Source organism: Rana temporaria, chromosome 3, assembly GCF_905171775.1.
Source record: "Rana temporaria chromosome 3, aRanTem1.1, whole genome shotgun sequence".
NCBI classification, from domain to species: domain Eukaryota; kingdom Metazoa; phylum Chordata; class Amphibia; order Anura; family Ranidae; genus Rana; species Rana temporaria.
Genome location: NC_053491.1, coordinates 30,672,095 through 30,689,992, shown reverse-complemented (window position 1 = coordinate 30,689,992; position 17,898 = coordinate 30,672,095). Strand labels below are relative to the sequence as shown.

The window sequence follows — 17,898 nt, the reverse complement described above, 5'->3', positions numbered from 1 at the left end:
ATTTCTTGGAACACTAGGGTTTCTTCAGATGTTGCTTAGGGTTCCTTTAATTGAGGCTGTTTGACCGCCTCTTTAATGCTACCTACTTAGTTTTGTGGCCAACACCATTTGACAAAGCCAGCTGCATTACACCAATTATCTTAGTATTCTGACCTCCACCATAGATGGGGATACTTCTTCCCACTTGTAGGTACATCAGGGGCGGCGGTAGTAAAGACACAAAGTCTGGTTGCAGGTAAACTCAGCGGGTGAAGATGCACCGACAGCATCTGTCATCAGAGGATGGAATGCGGCCTGATTGGTCTGGTCGCAGAGAGGAGGCTACAGGACAGTATTGTAAGTCCCTACTTATCTGGAACCTTTCCCTGCTGCTATCACTTTCCCTGACAGACAGCTGCTCTTTCCCTACTCTAGCCACTTTGCAAAAATGCGTGCCAAACCCAGGGGCCAGGGTCCTAAATAAACTCTGCCACACCCTAGATGGTTGTCAGAGTCACACGGGCAGTCAGCATCCAATGGGATCGCTGCCCCAGTGACTCAGGAAACCATAGAGGAACCATATTCCTCTGACTTCCCCTCCCTCTGCATTGCCGCTGCGGTTGAGTGCTGCCTGCACTGGAGTCTGAAGACTGCCTACGCACTCACCACCAATGTAAGGGGCCACTGAGTCCCAGCAGGGGAAAATGGAGCCACCGGAGTTGACATCAGTGATTGATCACAGGCAAATTAAAGAGCTGCGAGGCCCTTGTGAGTTTGAGGCCTTAGGCGACCACTTAATTTGCCTAATTAAAGAGCCGCCTCTGTCATCACCCTGTATGACAAAATGTTCTACCACTATACTTAAGTAAAATTATCACCCTTTAAAGGTCTGGACTGGTCTTGCATTCCTGTACCAATTGTAGTTTACTCCTAGGCAGTGGCTTCTGCTCGGGGATGAATAAGGATAGGTATATAAACAGGTATAATGGGCTGGATAGAGGACACAGGTTCAAAATAGACCAGGCTGAGCCTGGCCCTGGGTGTTCCAGAAGGTAGATGTGTTAGTATTCCACCCTTAGGCTGCTTTCACATTGGGCAGTGGAGGTGCGGTGACGGTATAGCCGCGCTATTTGTAGTGCCGATATACCGTCGTATTTACCGCGATATTCGGGCGCTAGCGTTGCGTTTTTAACCCCCGCTAGCGGCCAAAAAAGGGTTAATACCGCCCGCAATGCGCCTCTGCAGAGGCGCATTGCGGGCGGTATTACCGCGGTTTCCCATTGATTTCAACGGGAAGGCGCGCTATAGGAGCGGTAAACATCCCGCTCCCATACCACTCCAAAGATGCAGGTTTTCACATTGAAGCCTGCAGGGCACGATTTTTTCATGCGGTATAGCAGCGCTATTTTTAGCGCTGTACCGCATGAAAAACGCCTCAATGTGAAAGGAGCCTTACAAGCAGGGGAACCCTGGGCAGCCCATGCAAAGAATCACTCGGTGTGCCACAAGAATGGCCCAAGCCAAGTAAGAACAGGTTAGCCCATCCCTACACCAGGCAACACTACACTGCAATGACAGCATTTGTCTTCTTAAAATGTATGTAAACCCAACAATATATATTTGGTATCAAGCCCCATTGTGTTTTTTTCAAGCCAATATTTTTATTTTTCTGAATCTGTTGCAAAGGTTATTGCCTGGGGACTCCTTGAGTTGGCTTTGCCTTCAGCAGACCTGATAGGTAGCCCAATGGCCAACTGATGGAGTGTGCATGGCTAGCTGACAGCCGTGCTGCTAATTGCAAAAATATAAATTGCCTTTGAAAACTGTATACAGTGAGGCAAAAACCAAACATAATGAAAACCAGATTTTGCGATATTAAACCCTCAGACTTTTAAGTACATTCAGCAGCTGATTTAATCACATACTGATTATGCAGTTTCTTTATTTTGCAGCTGATTTAATCACATTCTGATTATGCAGTTTCTTTATTTTATATTCCTTGTCTATGTTGCAGTTTAAGCTGCTGCCATGACCGCTGCCCCAGGTTTCGTGTTTCAGGAGGGTGGCTCCTTTCTGGCAGTGTTCTTTGAAGCCACTCTTGCATGCAGGGTCTAGAGTTGTGTCTCCTTACACTGTGTGCATCAATAGAAACACACAGCCCCATAGCCTAGGATGACAATGCACTTCCCTGCTTCTCCCACCTCTTCTCCCCTCCCTTCACCAATCCAAAAGACTGACTGGAGACTGCACTGTCGACTGTTAACTCTTTCCTGTGAAGACAAGAGGTTCAAAGAAGAAAGGCTGAGAGAGCAGAAGCCAGAAGCATTGAACATTGTAAACTGCAACAGCTGTAAACTGTTAACAAAAAGTTTACTGGGAATTGTTTGATTTATTGTGCTTAATGTGTTAACCCCTGAGGGTTTAAAGCGTAATTTCAGGAATTCAGGAACTTTGCAAAAATTGAAGGCACACTATGAGTTAATTCCAATTATGTGTATGTCACCTCCGGGACTTATCTCTATTACTTATGTGACAAGTTTATTTCACTTCTAGATGACACATTCCGGCTGTGAGAGGTGACAAGCACACACAGCAGCTATGCCCTCCACTCCCCTCTGCAATGGGCGATTGTCATGGATATACAATAAATTCTGGCAGCTTACCTGTCTCCATATGTTCATTAGAGGCCTGACTCTCTTCCTGGCTGTCTTTTATCACCTTCCTCCCTGTATGGCTCCACCCCAGGCCATCCCAGGAAGCCTATATTAACCACTGCACTGCTAGTCTGCTTTGCTGTTCAATCTTTGTTTGTAGCTTGAGTTCCTGTCTGCTGTGTGCTAAGTTTACCTTCCTGTGTACCGATTTTGGCTCGTATCTGACCACTCCTGCTTGCCGGTTTCCCTGACCTTTTGCCTGTCCCTCGGTTACCCTTGTCTGCCTGTTGCCCTGACCTCGGCTTACTCATCACTATTGCTTGTCCTGGTTGCTGCTTCCCCTCTCTCCCTGCGGCGCGTGACCTAGGGGACCCCAGGGGTCGTGACCTGGATCCAGCTGCAGCGAAGGCCATCCTCACCACCAGAGGCTCTGGTGAACACCAAGCTGGGTCTTAGACTCCGTGCCCTAGGGAATCTTGGGCTCACGCTTCCTCTCTGTTCGCAGCAGTTGGCTAAAGGGTTCACTACCCTGTGGTGCATCCCTGACCCTAACGGGGTGCACTTGTCACCTGGCCACAGGTGACCTGACAGCGATTCACAGAAGCCTTTGTATTTTGTGAATGAGTTTACATATTACACAGGCTTCTGTAAATGGGCAGTGACTCTGCTCGTAAAGGAACTGAGACCACGGTGAATGCGTGGAAGCTCTGGAAGTGATCTTTCTGGAGCACAATAAATATGCCCGTAAATAATACTGTTAAGTCTACGAGGAGGCGGGCACCTCATTGGACTGACTGGTATGCCTGCAGTTTTTACAAAGTAGCTACATTCATGGAATTTAGCTTTAATACTACTTTAGGTAACCATACCATTGATGCTATCCATATACTATATCTTTTAACTTCTATTTTTTTTTAGGATGGGGGTTCAGTATGGGAACTCACTACCACTTCCACAGCTGGAGAGTGTTTGTGATTATATGTGTCCTGCCCTGCTTAGCCTCTATTATCGCCCTGAAATTCATGCCGGAAAGCCCGCGTTTCTTACTGGAGGTAATTATTTATTTATTTTTTGGCTTTATCTTTGAACTATATCACATTGTAATGCGGTGAGACTCATTTTATAAAATAACTCTTTACTTCATCATAAAGTATATTTTTAGTGTTAGATATAGAATCTAGAGTAGATAATAGTAAGGTCTGAAGTAAGTTGTAAATAAATTATAATTTTTCAAAGTGTACAGAAGGTATTTTAAACTATGCAGCATACCATTTTTTATAGCGCTAGCAACTTTTTCTCTCTATTTGTAAAGAAAAGCTGAACCTCATAAATTTAGCCACTTTCTAAAACGTTAGAGTTACTATGGGTTAAGTCCTTCAAGGTGCATGCCACCTCATGGACGTATCTCTTTAATTTACAATTTACATGGTTACTGAGGGCTGGGAGTACAGCTATCGCTATACATCCAGCACTCTGACGCTGGACCTTCTCGTCTCTGCTCCTGCAGCTGCAGAATTGCATACAGATTGTATTATGTAAACCAATTCATAAAATGCAAAGCTTTCTATGAATGGAGAGCAGAGGGGAGAGGTGGGCGGTTAGAGTGTAAGAACGTAGAGTCTTTCCTTTGAGAGCATTGGGTGTATATAGTGATGGCTGTACTCCTGGTACTCCGCAAAACTGTCAATTGTAGATTAAAGAGAAAATTCCATGAGGTGGTATGTACCCTGTTGGACTTAACCCATAATAGGCCAGTATATTTTAGAAAGTGTAGACATTCCTGAAGTTCATCTTAATTAAGTCAGGTCAAAGACAGCAGAAAAAATGAAAATGCCTATTAATACCCAGTACACCAAGAATGCTGGTTATGAATAGGGTTCAACACATCTGAATCACAAATACATAATGACAGCAAAAAGAAAGGAGATTGTCAGTTATACCACTTAGGTATCATAACTGGCAGACCAACACCATGTAGATGTGACCAGCTTTCATACCGGTCACTGTCATAACTGCCACTCTTTCTTCTAGTGTCCATTCAAAGAAAGAGTCCGACATTTATACAGAGCCAAAAGTAGAACAAAAAGGCAAAGGGGCAGATCCACATACCTGCGCGTAATCTTCCGCCGGGCGCAGCGTATCTAAGATCCACTACGCCGCCGCAACGTATTTTTTTTAATTTCAAATCCACAAAGAATTTGCGCCGTAAGTTACGGCGGCATAGTGTATCTCTGGAGGCGTAGGGGCGCGGAATTCAAATAGATGTAATAGGGGTGTGTTTTATGTTAATACGTTGTGACCCGACATAAACTACGTTTTTTTAACTGCGCATGCGCAGTCTGTGGGGGTATCCCAGTGCGCATGCTCGAAATTAACCCGGAAAAAGCCAATGCTTCCGAAGGCGACGTCATTCTACGCAAATCCCTATTCGCGAACGACTTACGCAAATGACGTAAAAACTTTCAAAATTGTACGCGGGAACGACGGCCATACTTAACATTGAGTACGCCTCATAACAGCACCTTTAACTATACGCCGGAAAAAGCAGAACGAAAACGACGTAAAAAAATGCGCCGGCCGGACGTACGTTCGTGGATCGCCGTAAATAGCTAATTTGCATACTCAACGCAGATTTAGACGGAAACGCCACCTAGCGGCCGCCAAAATATTGCATCTAAGATCCGACGGCGTACTAAGACGTACGCCTGTCGGATCGATCCCAGATGCCGTTGTATCTTGTTTTGTGGATACAAAACAAAGATACGACGCGGAAAATTTAAAATTACGCGTAATCCTTTTGTGGACCTGCCCCAAAATGTTTTTTTTCCCCATTTTGGATAAAGTAAAGCTGGGTATACATTGATGGGTTGAACAAAATAAAAAAAACAATCCCCGCGTCAATGCAAATGATGTGTGATGCAGGGATCTCTTCTGCCGCGCTGTTGTATTCTGACAGTCGGACTCCCCCCCGCCAGAATACACAGATCTGTGCTTGCAGCCATTGGCCGCAAGAGAATGAATGTTGGCTTTCCTGCATGACTGTTCAATGCAAGCAGAACAGACAGAAATACACACAGACCAAAGGTAGGCCAGTTCCTGCTGAACCAGCTGATTTTCAGTCTATGTATACCCTGCTATAGGGAGGGTTTTAATCATTTTTTTTTGCCATCTATATCTCATTGGGGAGAGTTCTCCATCACTTTCCCATATCCACAACAATAGATGGGCCCAGAACCACAATATCCTTTGAAGTTTATGGGAGCCGAACATGAGAAAACATGAGAAATCAAAAATACCCATTTTGAAGGCTTATATGCAAGTAATTTGCCATAAAAAGGGTATGGGGGCCCCGCTACTGCCCTAGGGAACAAATATATGAATGCAAAATTGTATTTTAAAAACTATGGGCCAGATCCACAAAAACCTGGCGCAACTTAAAAAATCCCATTTAAGTTACACTGCCTTAAAATTTCTACCTAAGTGCCCGATCCACAAAGCACTTACCTAGAAATTTCAGGCCGTGTAACTAAAATTCCGCCGGCGCAAGGCGTTCCTATTCAAATGGGGCGAGTCCCATTTAAATGAGGCGCGCTCCCGCGCCGGCCGTACTGCGCATGCGCGAAGTTACGTTACACCGAGTTTTGTGGATCGCGCCGGCTTAAAAAAGTTGCGTCGGGAAAAAAATAAAAAAATTGACAGCGTCGCTCGGCATGCATTCCTGAGGGAGAACTCCATGCCAATTTTCAAAGAAAAAAACGGCATGGGTTCACCCCCCAGGAGCATACCAGGCCCTTAGGTCTGGTATGGGTTGTAAGGAGACCCCCCTACGCCGAAAAATCGACGTAGGGGGTCCCCCTACAATCCATACCAGACCCGTATCCAAAGCACGCTACCCGGCCGGTCAGGAAAGGGAGTGGGGACGAGCGAGCGCCCCCCCCCCTCCTGAGCCGTGCCAGGCCGCATGCCCTCAACATGGGGGGGTTGGGTGCTCTGGGGCAGGGGTGCACCCCCCCACCCCAGAGCACCCTGTCCCCATGTTGATGAGGACAGGACCTCTTCCCGACAACCCTTGCCGTTGGTTGTCGGGGTCTGCGGGCGGGGGCTTATCGGAATCTGTGAGTCCCCTCAAATAAGGGGGCCCCCAGATACCGGCCCCCCACCCTAAGTGAATGGATATGGGGTACATCGTACCCCTACCCATTCACCTGGAGGCAAAAAGTTAAAGTTATTAAACACACAACACAAGGGTTTTTAAAATATTTTATTAGTCTGCTCCGGAGGCCCCCCCTGTCTTCTTTATTAGCTCTAATACCAGGGGGGGCTTCTTCTTCCACTCTCCGGGGGTCTTCTTCCACTCTCCGGGGGGGGGTTTCTTCTTCCGCTCTCCGGGGGGGGTCTTCTTCCGCTCTCCGGGGGTCTTCTTCTATCTCCGCCGCTCTCCGCTGTTGACTCGGCCAACCCCGGTTCTTCTGCAGATGTCCGGTGCCTTCTTCTTCAGCGCTGGCTGCCTGCTATCTTCGTGTGTTAGCTCAATTACTAGCAGGCAGCCATCGCGGTCTTCTGTGACGTCAGGTTCTTCTTCTCCCTTCTTCCGATGTTGACTCGTCGGCTCTTGTCACTGTAATGATGGAAGCGCGCCTTGCATCCCATTTATATAGGCATCACCGTCCCATCATGCTCCGGTAGGTACCCACGTGGTGGGTGCACGTGGGTAGGCACCCACCACGTGGGTACCTGCCGGAGCATGATGGGACGGTGATGCCTATATAAATGGGATGCAAGGCGCGCTTCCATCATTACAGTGACAAGAGGCGACGAGTCAACATCGGAAGAAGGGAGAAGAAGAACCTGACGTCACAGAAGACCGCGCCGGCTGCCTGCTAGTAATTGAGCTAACACACGAAGAGAGCAGGCAGCCAGCGCTGAAGGAGAAGGCACCGGACAGCTGCAGAAGAACCGGGGTTCGCCGAGTCAACAGCGGAGAGCGGCGGAGATAGAAGAAGACCCCCGGAGAGCGGAAGAAGACCCCCCCGGAGAGCAGAAGAAGAAACCCCCCCCCGGAGAGTGGAAGAAGACCCCCGGAGAGTGGAAGAAGAAGCCCCCCCTGGTATTAGAGCTAATAAAGAAGACAGGGGGGGCCTCCGGAGCAGACTAATAAAATATTTTAAAAACCCTTGTGTTGTGTGTTTAATAACTTTAACTTTTTGCCTCCAGGTGAATGGGTAGGGGTACGATGTACCCCATATCCATTCACTTAGGGTGGGGGGCCAGTATCTGGGGGCCCCCTTATTTGAGGGGACTCCCAGATTCCGATAAGCCCCCGCCCGCAGACCCCGACAACCAACGGCAAGGGTTGTCGGGAAGAGGTCCTGTCCTCATCAACATGGGGACAGGGTGCTCTGGGGTGGGGGGGCCCGCAGTGCGCCCCCCTGCCCCAGAGCACCCAACCCCCCATGTTGAGGGCATGCGGCCTGGCACGGCTCAGGAGGGGGGGGGGCGCTCGCTCGTCCCCACTCCCTTTCCTGACCGGCCGGGTAGCGTGCTTTGGATACGGGTCTGGTATGGATTGTAGGGGGACCCCCTACGTCGATTTTTCGGCGTAGGGGGGTCTCCTTACAACCCATACCAGACCTAAGGGCCTGGTATGCTCCTGGGGGGGAACCCATGCCGGTTTTGTTTTTACAAATTGCCGTGGAGTTCTCCCTCGGGAATGCATACCAAATGCCGTCGCTTGAATGGGCTTTTACATGGTGTTACTAGTTTACACTTTGTAACACCAGCCCTAGTTTTACACTTGCAAGCTAAAACTTACGGCGAAAAAACGAGGCTGAAAAGCTTTGTGGATCGCCTTAAGTGCTAATTTGCATACTAGAAACGGCATTTCGACTCGAAATGCCCCCAGCGGCGGATGCGGTACTGCATCCTAAGATTCGGCAGTGTAATTCAATTACACATGCCGGATCTTCTGCCTAATTTTGGAAAACTGCTTCTGTGGATCAGTTCCAAAGTTAGGACAAGGGATACGATGGAGTAACAGCAGTTACTCCGTCGTATCTCTTTTGTGGATCTGGCCCTATAGTTTTTAAAGGAGCAGTAATTTTAATAATGCTTAAAGTGAAACAATAAAAATGAAAATGTCCTTTAAATATAGTGCCTAGGGGGGGGGGGATCCCCTTAGTCTGCCTGTAAAGTGGAACATCTGTAGCATGTATAGAACCTGCTGCAGCAAAACTTACATTCATAAGTGGGGAAAAAAATGAGTCAAATTTTAATTAACTCGCAGTTGCAAATGCCGGCACCCGGCTATTTAAAATAAATAAAGAATCTCAAGCCAAAATAAATAAAAAAAATGAGCAAGCAGCCCCCCCCCCCCTCTTGAACTATACCAGGCCACATGCCCTCAACATGGGGGAGTGGGGGTGGATGCTTTGGGGCAGAGGCGTCTCTGCCCGCTCCCCCCCAAAGCACCTTGGCACCTTGGGCCAGATTCAGGTACAAATACGTTACGCTGCGGCGGCGTAACGTATCCCATTTACGTTACACCGCCGCAGGTTTACAGCGTAAGTGCCTGATTCACAAAGCTCTTACCTGTTAACTTGCGGCGGTGTAACGTAAATCCGTTCGGCGCAAGCCCGCCTAATTCAAATGGGGCGGGCACCATTTAAATTAGGCGCATTCCCGCGCCGAACGTACTGCGCATGCTCCGTCCGTCAAATTACCCGACGTGCATTGCGCTAAATGACGTCGCAAGGACGTCATTGGTTTCGATGTTAACGTAAATGGCGTCCAGCGCCATTCACGGACGACTTACGGAAACAACGTAAATTTTAAAATTTAGACGCGGGAACGACGGCCATACTTAACATGGGTTACACCACCTAGAGGGCAGCCTTAGTTTTACACGGCGTATCTCGACGGAAACTACGTAAATTTAGAGCGACGGGTAAAGCGGACGTTCGTGAATCGCCGTAACTAGTCATTTGCATATTCTACGCCGACCGCAATGGAATCGCCACCTAGCGGCCGGCCTAGAATTGCATCCTAAGATCCGACGGTGTAAGTCAATTACACCTGTCGGATCTTAGGGCTATCTATGCGTAACTGATTCTATGAATCAGCCGCATAGTTACGACGGGCGGATCACAGAGATACAACGGCGTATCAGGAGATACGCCGTCGTATCTCTTTTGTGAATCTGGCCCCTTGTCCGTATGTTGATGGGGACAAAGGCCTCTTCCTCACAACCCTGGACTGTGGTTGTAGGGGTCCGCGGGTGGGGGACTTATTGGAATCTGGAAGTCCCCTTTAACAAGGGGCCCTGCCAGATCCCAACCCCCCCATATGTGAATGCGTATGTGCCTCTTGTTAACCCCAAAAAGTGTCAAAAATAAATAAAAACATTAGACAGATTTTTTACAATTCCCTTAAAAAAAAACAATGTCCCACAAAGTAGATCTGATGCCCACCACCACCGCACTCGGCTATCAATGAAGGCTAACCGCCTACTGCAGGCTCCTCCATTTTACAGTTCTTATAAAAGCAAGCGGCGGAGCCACCTGGCTTCCCCATTGACAGATCATGACTGATCCATTGTTAAGGACAGGGTCGCCGGTTTCCTGGCCCCGCTCCTTGCCAACATATTGACTGTGCATTCGGTGAACAGCCAGCAAAAATCACAAAAGACAGGCAAAGTTTGCCCAACACTATCCAGAACCTGAAATCAGAGGAAATTCCTCCAAAGTGGTCCAAAATGTAAATCCCTGGTAGTCACTAGAACTAGTGTCCCCATTGGAAGATTTCTCATTTATTCCTGTTCTGGTGACACCCCAAGACTTGGGATTTGGGGATTTTCTTTTAATTTTCATTTTCAGTGATAATGGTCACCAAGACAATTGGAGAGAGTGAATCTCTCTATTGGGGGCCCAGACAGCAATGAGAACCTGACAGGGTTTCTAATCTATCTCCACTCTCTATCTCAAAGTGAAAAATAAAGGCTTGGCTTTCATTTACAAAATGTAAGGAGACCTGTAACTATATTCATTTTCTTTGGGTTTTTGTACAGACAGGAAAACATGATGAAGCTTGGATGATACTGAAGAAGATTCATGACACTAATATGAGGGCTAAAGGAGAACCAGAAAAAGTTTTTACCGTAAGCATTTTATATTGACATGGAAATATCTTCAAATGCAAAAGTGTTTAACCACTTCCATACCAGGCACTTACGCACCTTCCCGCCCAAGCCAATTTTCAGCTTTCAGCACTGTCGCACTTTGAATGGCAATTGCGCGGTCATGCTACACTGTACCCAAACAAAATTGACGTCCCTTTTTCCCCACAGAGCTTTCTTTTGGTGGTATTTGATCACCTCTGCAATTTTTTTTTTTGCGCAACAACTAAAAAAAGACTGAACATTTTGAAAAAAAATTAAGTTTTTATTTTTATCTGTTAATTTTTTTGTAAATAAGTAAGTTTTCGTTTTCAATTACGGGCACTGATATGGCGGCACTGATGGGCACCGATGAGATGGTACAGATGGACATCGATGAGGTAGTACTGACGGGCACAGATGAGGTGGCACTGATTGGCGGCGCTGGTATGGGGCACTGATGGGCACACATAGGCGGCACTGATGGGCACACATAGGCGGCACTGATGGGCACACATAGGCGGCACAGATGGGCACTCATGGGCAGCACTTATGGGTGGCACTGATGGATACTTATGGGTGGCACAGATGGGCACTGATAGGTGGGCACTGTGGGGTGGCACTGATGGACACTGTGGGGTGGCACTGATGGACACTGTGGGGTGGCACTGATGGACACTGTGGGGCGGCACTGATTTACCCATGTTGCCAGTCAGTGCCCATTTGTGGGCACTGATTGGCATCTTTTTTTATTTTTTAATGCATTTTTTATTTTCCAGACTTTTTTTTTTTGCCCCCCCTTTTTTTTTTTTTTTCCTTCCCTGGTGGTCCAGGGTGGGCTTCCCTGGTGGTCCAGTGTGGCGATCCGAGGGGGGGCTGCGCTGATAAACAATCAGCGCGAACCCCCCGTCAGGAGAGCCGCCGATCGGCTCTCCTCTACTCGCGTCTGTCAGACGCGAGTGAGGAAGAGCCATCAACGGCTCTTCCTGTTTACATCGTGATCAGCCGTGGTTGGACACGGCTGATCACATGGTAAAGAGTCTCCGCCGGAGGCTCTTTACCGAGATCGGAGATGCAGGGTGTCAGACGGGCCCCCCCCGCATCACCGATCGCCGCGGCATGAAATCCTGCAGGACGTCCATGGACGTCCAGTCAGGATTTCAAAACCACTTCCCGGACGTAAATCGGCTATAGGCCGGGCGGGAAGTGGTTAAAGCAGGGGTGTCCAACCTGTGGTCTGCTGTAAACATCTCTTGCCATAATAATACAGCATGACAGGCCCTCTTTATGGAGAGATCTTGGCCCAGATTCACGTAGAGAGCGCGTATTTGTGAGCGGGCGTAACGTATCCTTTTTACGCTACGCCTCCGAAACTTTGACAGGCAAGTGCAGTATTCACAAAGCAAAGTTGCGGCGGCGTAGCGTAAATAGGCCGGCGTAAGCCCGCCTAATTCAAATATGGAACATGTGGGCGTGTTTTATGCTAATGTATTGTGACCCCACGTAAATGACGATTTTTACGAACGACGCATGTGCCGTCCGTGAAAGTATCCCAGTGCGCATGCTCCAAATTAACCCGCAAAAAGCCAATGCTTTCAACGTGAACGTAAATGACGCACAGTCCTATTCGCGAACGACTTACGCAAACGACGTAATCGGCGGAAAATTCGACGCTGGCCCGACGTCCATACTTAACATTGGCTACGCCTCATATAGCAGGGGTAACTTTACGCCGGAAAAAGCCTAACGTAAACGGCGTATCTGTACTGCGAGGGCCGGGCGTACATTCGTGAATAGGCGTATCTAGCTGATTTACATATTCTAGACGTAAATCAGCGTACACGCCCCTAGCGGCCAGCGTAAATATGCAGTTAAGATACGACGGCGTAGGAGACTTACGCTGGTCGTATCCTAGAGAAATTCTGGCGTATCTGATTCTTTGAATCAGGCGCCAAGATGCGACGTCTCAGACTCAGAGATACGACGGCATATCTCCTACGTGAATCTGGGCCCTAGGGTCTAAAAGACCCCAAATCTCTCCTTTACCCTTAACCGCAAAAGATTAAAAAAAGATCTTTTGCTTTAAGGGAAAAAAAAATGTTTACATGGCTCAAGAACCGGAGTGGTGTCTGTCAACGTTACTCTTGTCCTCCAAGGGCATAGAGATGAAAAGTGGTCATCTTGCCATTGCTTATCTCTATGTGAATAAACTGCTGGCGCAGGATGGTGCTCCCAGAGCTACCGATCGGTAACGTTAGCCCGGGGACCACCTGGAAGCGGGGGAGGGGTTGCGGGGTTATTCGGGTAGGGGGGGACACCTTCCACTTCTAAAAATTATTTTGCTGCAAATCCACCGCAGGGATCACATTTATCGGAAAGCCAGCCGCCTAAGGGTAAAAAAACTGCGGCAATAACTCCAATATTTAACTACTTAAAGCGGAGTTCCAAGGACAATTTAATTTTTTTTTTTTTAAACAACTCTTAAGTTTATATAATTTCAATGTAACACTCACTTGTTTTGTCAAATATATCCCCTGATGTCAGGTTTCGTATGAAAAACGTAGTTTTAAAATTTCTTACTGGCAGTTTTCATCTTGCTTGTGGGCATGTGAAGCCCACAAGCATACAGTTCCTGGATACGGCGATGCTGAACTACCAGCATGTTCCCGCGCATACTCAGTATGTACAGCGCGGAGCGCCGTAAACTTCCGTGTTGCCATCACAACGGGCGGCGTCGTCGGAAGTGCCCACCCCGTTGTGATGGCAACGAAGAGATTTGCGTCACTTCCGGTTTCGCGAATCTCGCAAGAACGAGCGGTGGCCATCCACGCTGACTCCTGGTAATAAGGACACATAGCTCCCAGGATACAGGGCACCACCGGATATGACGGCCATACCCGCAGGTGGCAGAGACCTGAAAGGCCAGTGAAAAGCCTTCTAACAAAGTAACCCTTAGGATAAGTTATTATTATTTTTTTTCCTTTTTAGAACGATTGAAGTGTGGAAATGCTGTTATTATAAAGTAGTAAAATTGAGTGGGCCAATTTTCAAACCTGTTGTTTACAAGTTAAAATTATTTTTGTTTTTTACTAGAAAATTAACCCCCAAACATTATACTGTATATTATTTTCAGACACCCTAGAGAATAAAATGGCGGTCGTTGCAATACTTTGTCACACCGTCTTACAAGCTCAACTTTTTTGAAAAAAAAATAAAAAATTACACTTTTTTGAATAAAAAAATAAGACAACAGTAAAGTTAGCGCAATTTTTTTTCTATTTTGTGAAAAATAATGTTACGCCGAGTAAATTAATACCCAACATGTCACGCTTCAAAATCGTCCCCACTCGTGGAATGGCGACAAACTTTGGCCCTTAATAATCTCTGAAGGCGACGTTTAAACATTTTTACAGGTTACCAGTTTTAAGTTACTGAGGAGGTCTTGGGCTAAAATTATTGCTCTCGCTCAAAAGATTGCAGCGATACCTCACATGTGTGGGTTGAACACCGTTTTCATATGCGGGCGCAATTTACGTAGGCATTCGCTTCTGCATGCGACCGAGCTCTGCGGGACTGGACGCTTTAAATATTTTTTTCTTATTTATTTTACTTTTTATTTTTTATTTTTTTATACCGTTTTTTTTTTTTTTTGGGCCACTTTTATTCCTATTACAAGTGAGATTTAATGTGAGATCTGGAGTCAAAAAGACCTCACAATTACACTTAAAAGCAATAAAAAAAATAAATAAAAAAAAAATGATCATTCCCTCACTCAAATCAATTGCTCAGAGGGCAAAGGACCGGATCATCTTGGGGAGTGGCGGGAGGGCACCTCTCGCGTCGCCGATAAAAGTGATTTTGCAGCGAATTTGCCGCAGAGACCACTTTTATCTGAAAGCGGACCGCCCGCTGTTTAAAAGTCCGTAAGTAGTTAATGTCAAAATCATGACGTACATTCCCTGTTAGGTGGCTGGCAAATGGTTAAAAGAGGTTGAAAAATAACAGACTTACTGGCTGGATCACAAGGTGAAAATAGAGAAAAAAAAGTAGTAGTACAACCACCACTAAGAATTGGTAAGCTGCAATATAATACATTTTTGTTTTTTTGGGGTTAATACTGCTTTAAGCGATATTTGAGTTATTAACCTCTTGACCACCGCCCCATGTCAAAAAGACGTCCTCTTTTTAAAGATGGATATCTCGGTAACGGCAGCAGCTGCAGCCACAACCGAGATATCGATCTCTTCAGTGGGCGGTCCTGTACACGATAACAGCGGTCTCCGCGGCAAATTCGCTGCGAGATCGCCGTTATCGGTGGCGGGAGAGGAGGCAATCGGGTCCGTTCGGCAGCTGACTGGGGATGCGAGTGAGGGAAAAATCGCCCCCACCCGTCCTCATAGCTCTGCTGGGCGGAAGTGACGTCAAAACGTCAGTCCCGCCCAGCGTCTTAAAAAAACATTTTTTTTTTGTTATTTGAAAAAATGACAGTTTTAATTTTTTTTTCTTTTTTTGCATTTAAGTCTAAATATGAGATCTGAGGTCTTTTTGACCCCAGATCTCACTAAGAGGACCTGTCATGCTTTTTTCTATTACAAGGAATGTTTACATTCCTTGTAATAGGAATAAAAGTGATCATTTTTTTTTTATTTCAGTGTAAAAAATTATAAACTAAATAAAAATAAATAAGAAAACAACAATTTTTTTTTTTAAAGCGCCCCGTCCCGACGAGCTCACGCACAGAAGCGAACGCATACGCGAGTAGCGCCCGCATATGAAAACTGTGTTCAAACCACACAAGTGAGGTATCGCCGCGATCGTTAGAGCGAGAACAATAATTATAGCCCTAGACCTCCTCTGTAACTCAAAAAATGCAACCTGTAGAATTTTTTAAACGTCGCCTATCGAGATTTTTAAGGGTAAAAGTTTGACGTCATGCCACGAGCGGGCGCAATTTTTAAGCGTGACATGTTGGGTATCATTTTACTCGGCGTAACATTATCTTTCACAATATATAAAAAAATTGGGCAAAATGTATTGTTGTCTTATTTTTTAATTAAAAAAAGTGATTTTTTTCCAAAAAAAGTGCGCTTGTAAGACCGCTGCGCAAATACGGTGTGACAAAAAGTATTGCAATGACCGCCATTTTATTCTCTAGGGTATTAGAAAAAAAAATTATAATGTTTGGGGGTTTTAAGTAATTTTCTAGCAAAAAAAAACAGTTTTAGTCTCGTAAACACCAAATCTGAAAAACAAGCCCGGTGGGAAAGAGGTTAAAGATGTTAGCTTTTGGGGTAACGCCGATCTTTGTAATGCTTTATATATTTCTTAACCACTTCCGTACCGTAGGACGTCATATGACGTCCTGGACTTTCAGTGGGGATATCTGAATGATGGGTGCAGCTACAGGCATCATTCAGATATCCTTTTTTTCAGGCGGCGATTCTGCGCACCATAAGAATGATCATAGCGGCAGTTCCGCCGCTCGATCGTTCTTACAGGCGGCGGGAGGGGACATCCCCCCTCCGGCCACCATCCGGTGCTTCTCCGGGCTCTCCCGTACCATGGGAGGCCCGGAGAACAAATCAGCCGCCGTCGAATGAAGAGCATAGAGATTTCCGGTGACCATATCGTCAACGGTCATCTCTATGACCGCCGGAGGCCCCGGCGCGACGTTATGACGGCACGCCCGAGTACCCGGAAGTAAACAAAGCCACAATCGCGGCTGAAAGAATGAGAATGGTGAATTTTTTTCCCGATCTCATGCTTTCCAGCCCGGAGGAGAGATGTGGGGTCTTATTGACCCCGCATCTCTCCATAAAGAGGACCTGTCACAGTGATTCCTATTACAAGGGATGTTTACATTCCTTGTAATGGGAATAAAAGTGATCAAAAAAGTTTTTTTTGTAAAAGTGCAAAAATAAAAAATATTAAGTAAAATAAAAAAAAATATATAATTTATTTTTTTAAAACACCCCTGTTCCCGGTAGCTCGCGTTCAGAAGCGAACATGCACGCAAGTCCCGCCCACATATGTAAACGCCGTTCAAACCTCACACATGGGGTATCGCCGCGTGCGTTAGAGCGAGAGCAATAATTCTAGCACTAGACCTCCTCTGTAACTCTAAACTGGTAACATGTAAAAAAAAAAAAAAAAAAAAAAAAGGGCCGCCTATGGAAATTTTTAGGTACCAAAGTTTGGCGCCATTCCATGCGTGTGCGCAATTTTAAAGCGTGACATGTTAGGTATCAATTTACTCGGCGTAACATCATCCTTCACATTATACAAAAAAATTGGGCTAACTTTACTGTTTTGTTATTTTTTAATTTATGAAACCGTAAAAAAAAAATAAAAAAAGGTGTTTGAAAAATTATTGGGCAAATACCGTGCGAGATAAAAAGTTGCAATGATCCCCACTTTATTTCCTAGGGTGTCTGCTAAAAAAATATATATAATGTTTGGGGGTTCTGAGTAATTTTCTATCAAAAAAAATTATGATTTTTACATGAAGGCGAGAAGTGTCAGAATAGGCGCGGTATGGAAGTGCTTAAAAATAGCTGCGAAACGTATATATTATAAATATGTGGGATTCAGAACTATTTTTCAGAAATGTATAAAGCCTGACGGAGGAATCAGAGTTACCCCGAAAGCTTCCATCTTTAATAAGTCAAATTAGCCAAGGAAAGGCATCACCTAAACTCCCAACTGTCTGTACAGCCGGCTTTGCAAGACACAAGAAAGGCTTTGCTGTCTGTGCATTCCACATCCACATTCAATGCTTTCCTGCGGCTGGCACTGAGGAGGAGTATTAAAAGCTGCTTATGTGCCCCAGATTCGGTTTGTGCGAAGAGCCCTGGAAATATCTAGGTCAGGGGTGTCCAAACTTTTTTCAAAGAGGGCCAGATTTGATGACGTGAACATGCATGAGGGCCGACTATTTTGCCTGATATTCTGCGAACCATCAAAATGAAATGCAAATTAACGAATACACTGCCCAACAAGAATTCTCTTGTATTTGTGGCTGTGTTTGGTGAAGAGTCTAAGGATAAGCTTGGGCGTGTTATTTGGATATACGGGGCCGGATTCAGATAGATTACGCGGATCTAAAGATCCGCTAAT

General features: G+C 46.1%; 1 protein-coding gene across 1 annotated transcript in view; it reads left to right on the top strand.

Annotated features, from left to right (window-relative positions):
- The window catches only part of SV2B (synaptic vesicle glycoprotein 2B), a 171,344-nt gene that overhangs the window by 123,376 nt on the left and 30,070 nt on the right, over positions 1 to 17,898 (top strand). Inside the window, exons 5-6 of the mRNA XM_040342369.1 lie at positions 3,552 to 3,685; positions 10,696 to 10,785. Coding sequence (XP_040198303.1) covers positions 3,552 to 3,685; positions 10,696 to 10,785 — 224 coding nt within the window. The remainder of the gene's footprint in view (positions 1 to 3,551; positions 3,686 to 10,695; positions 10,786 to 17,898) is intronic.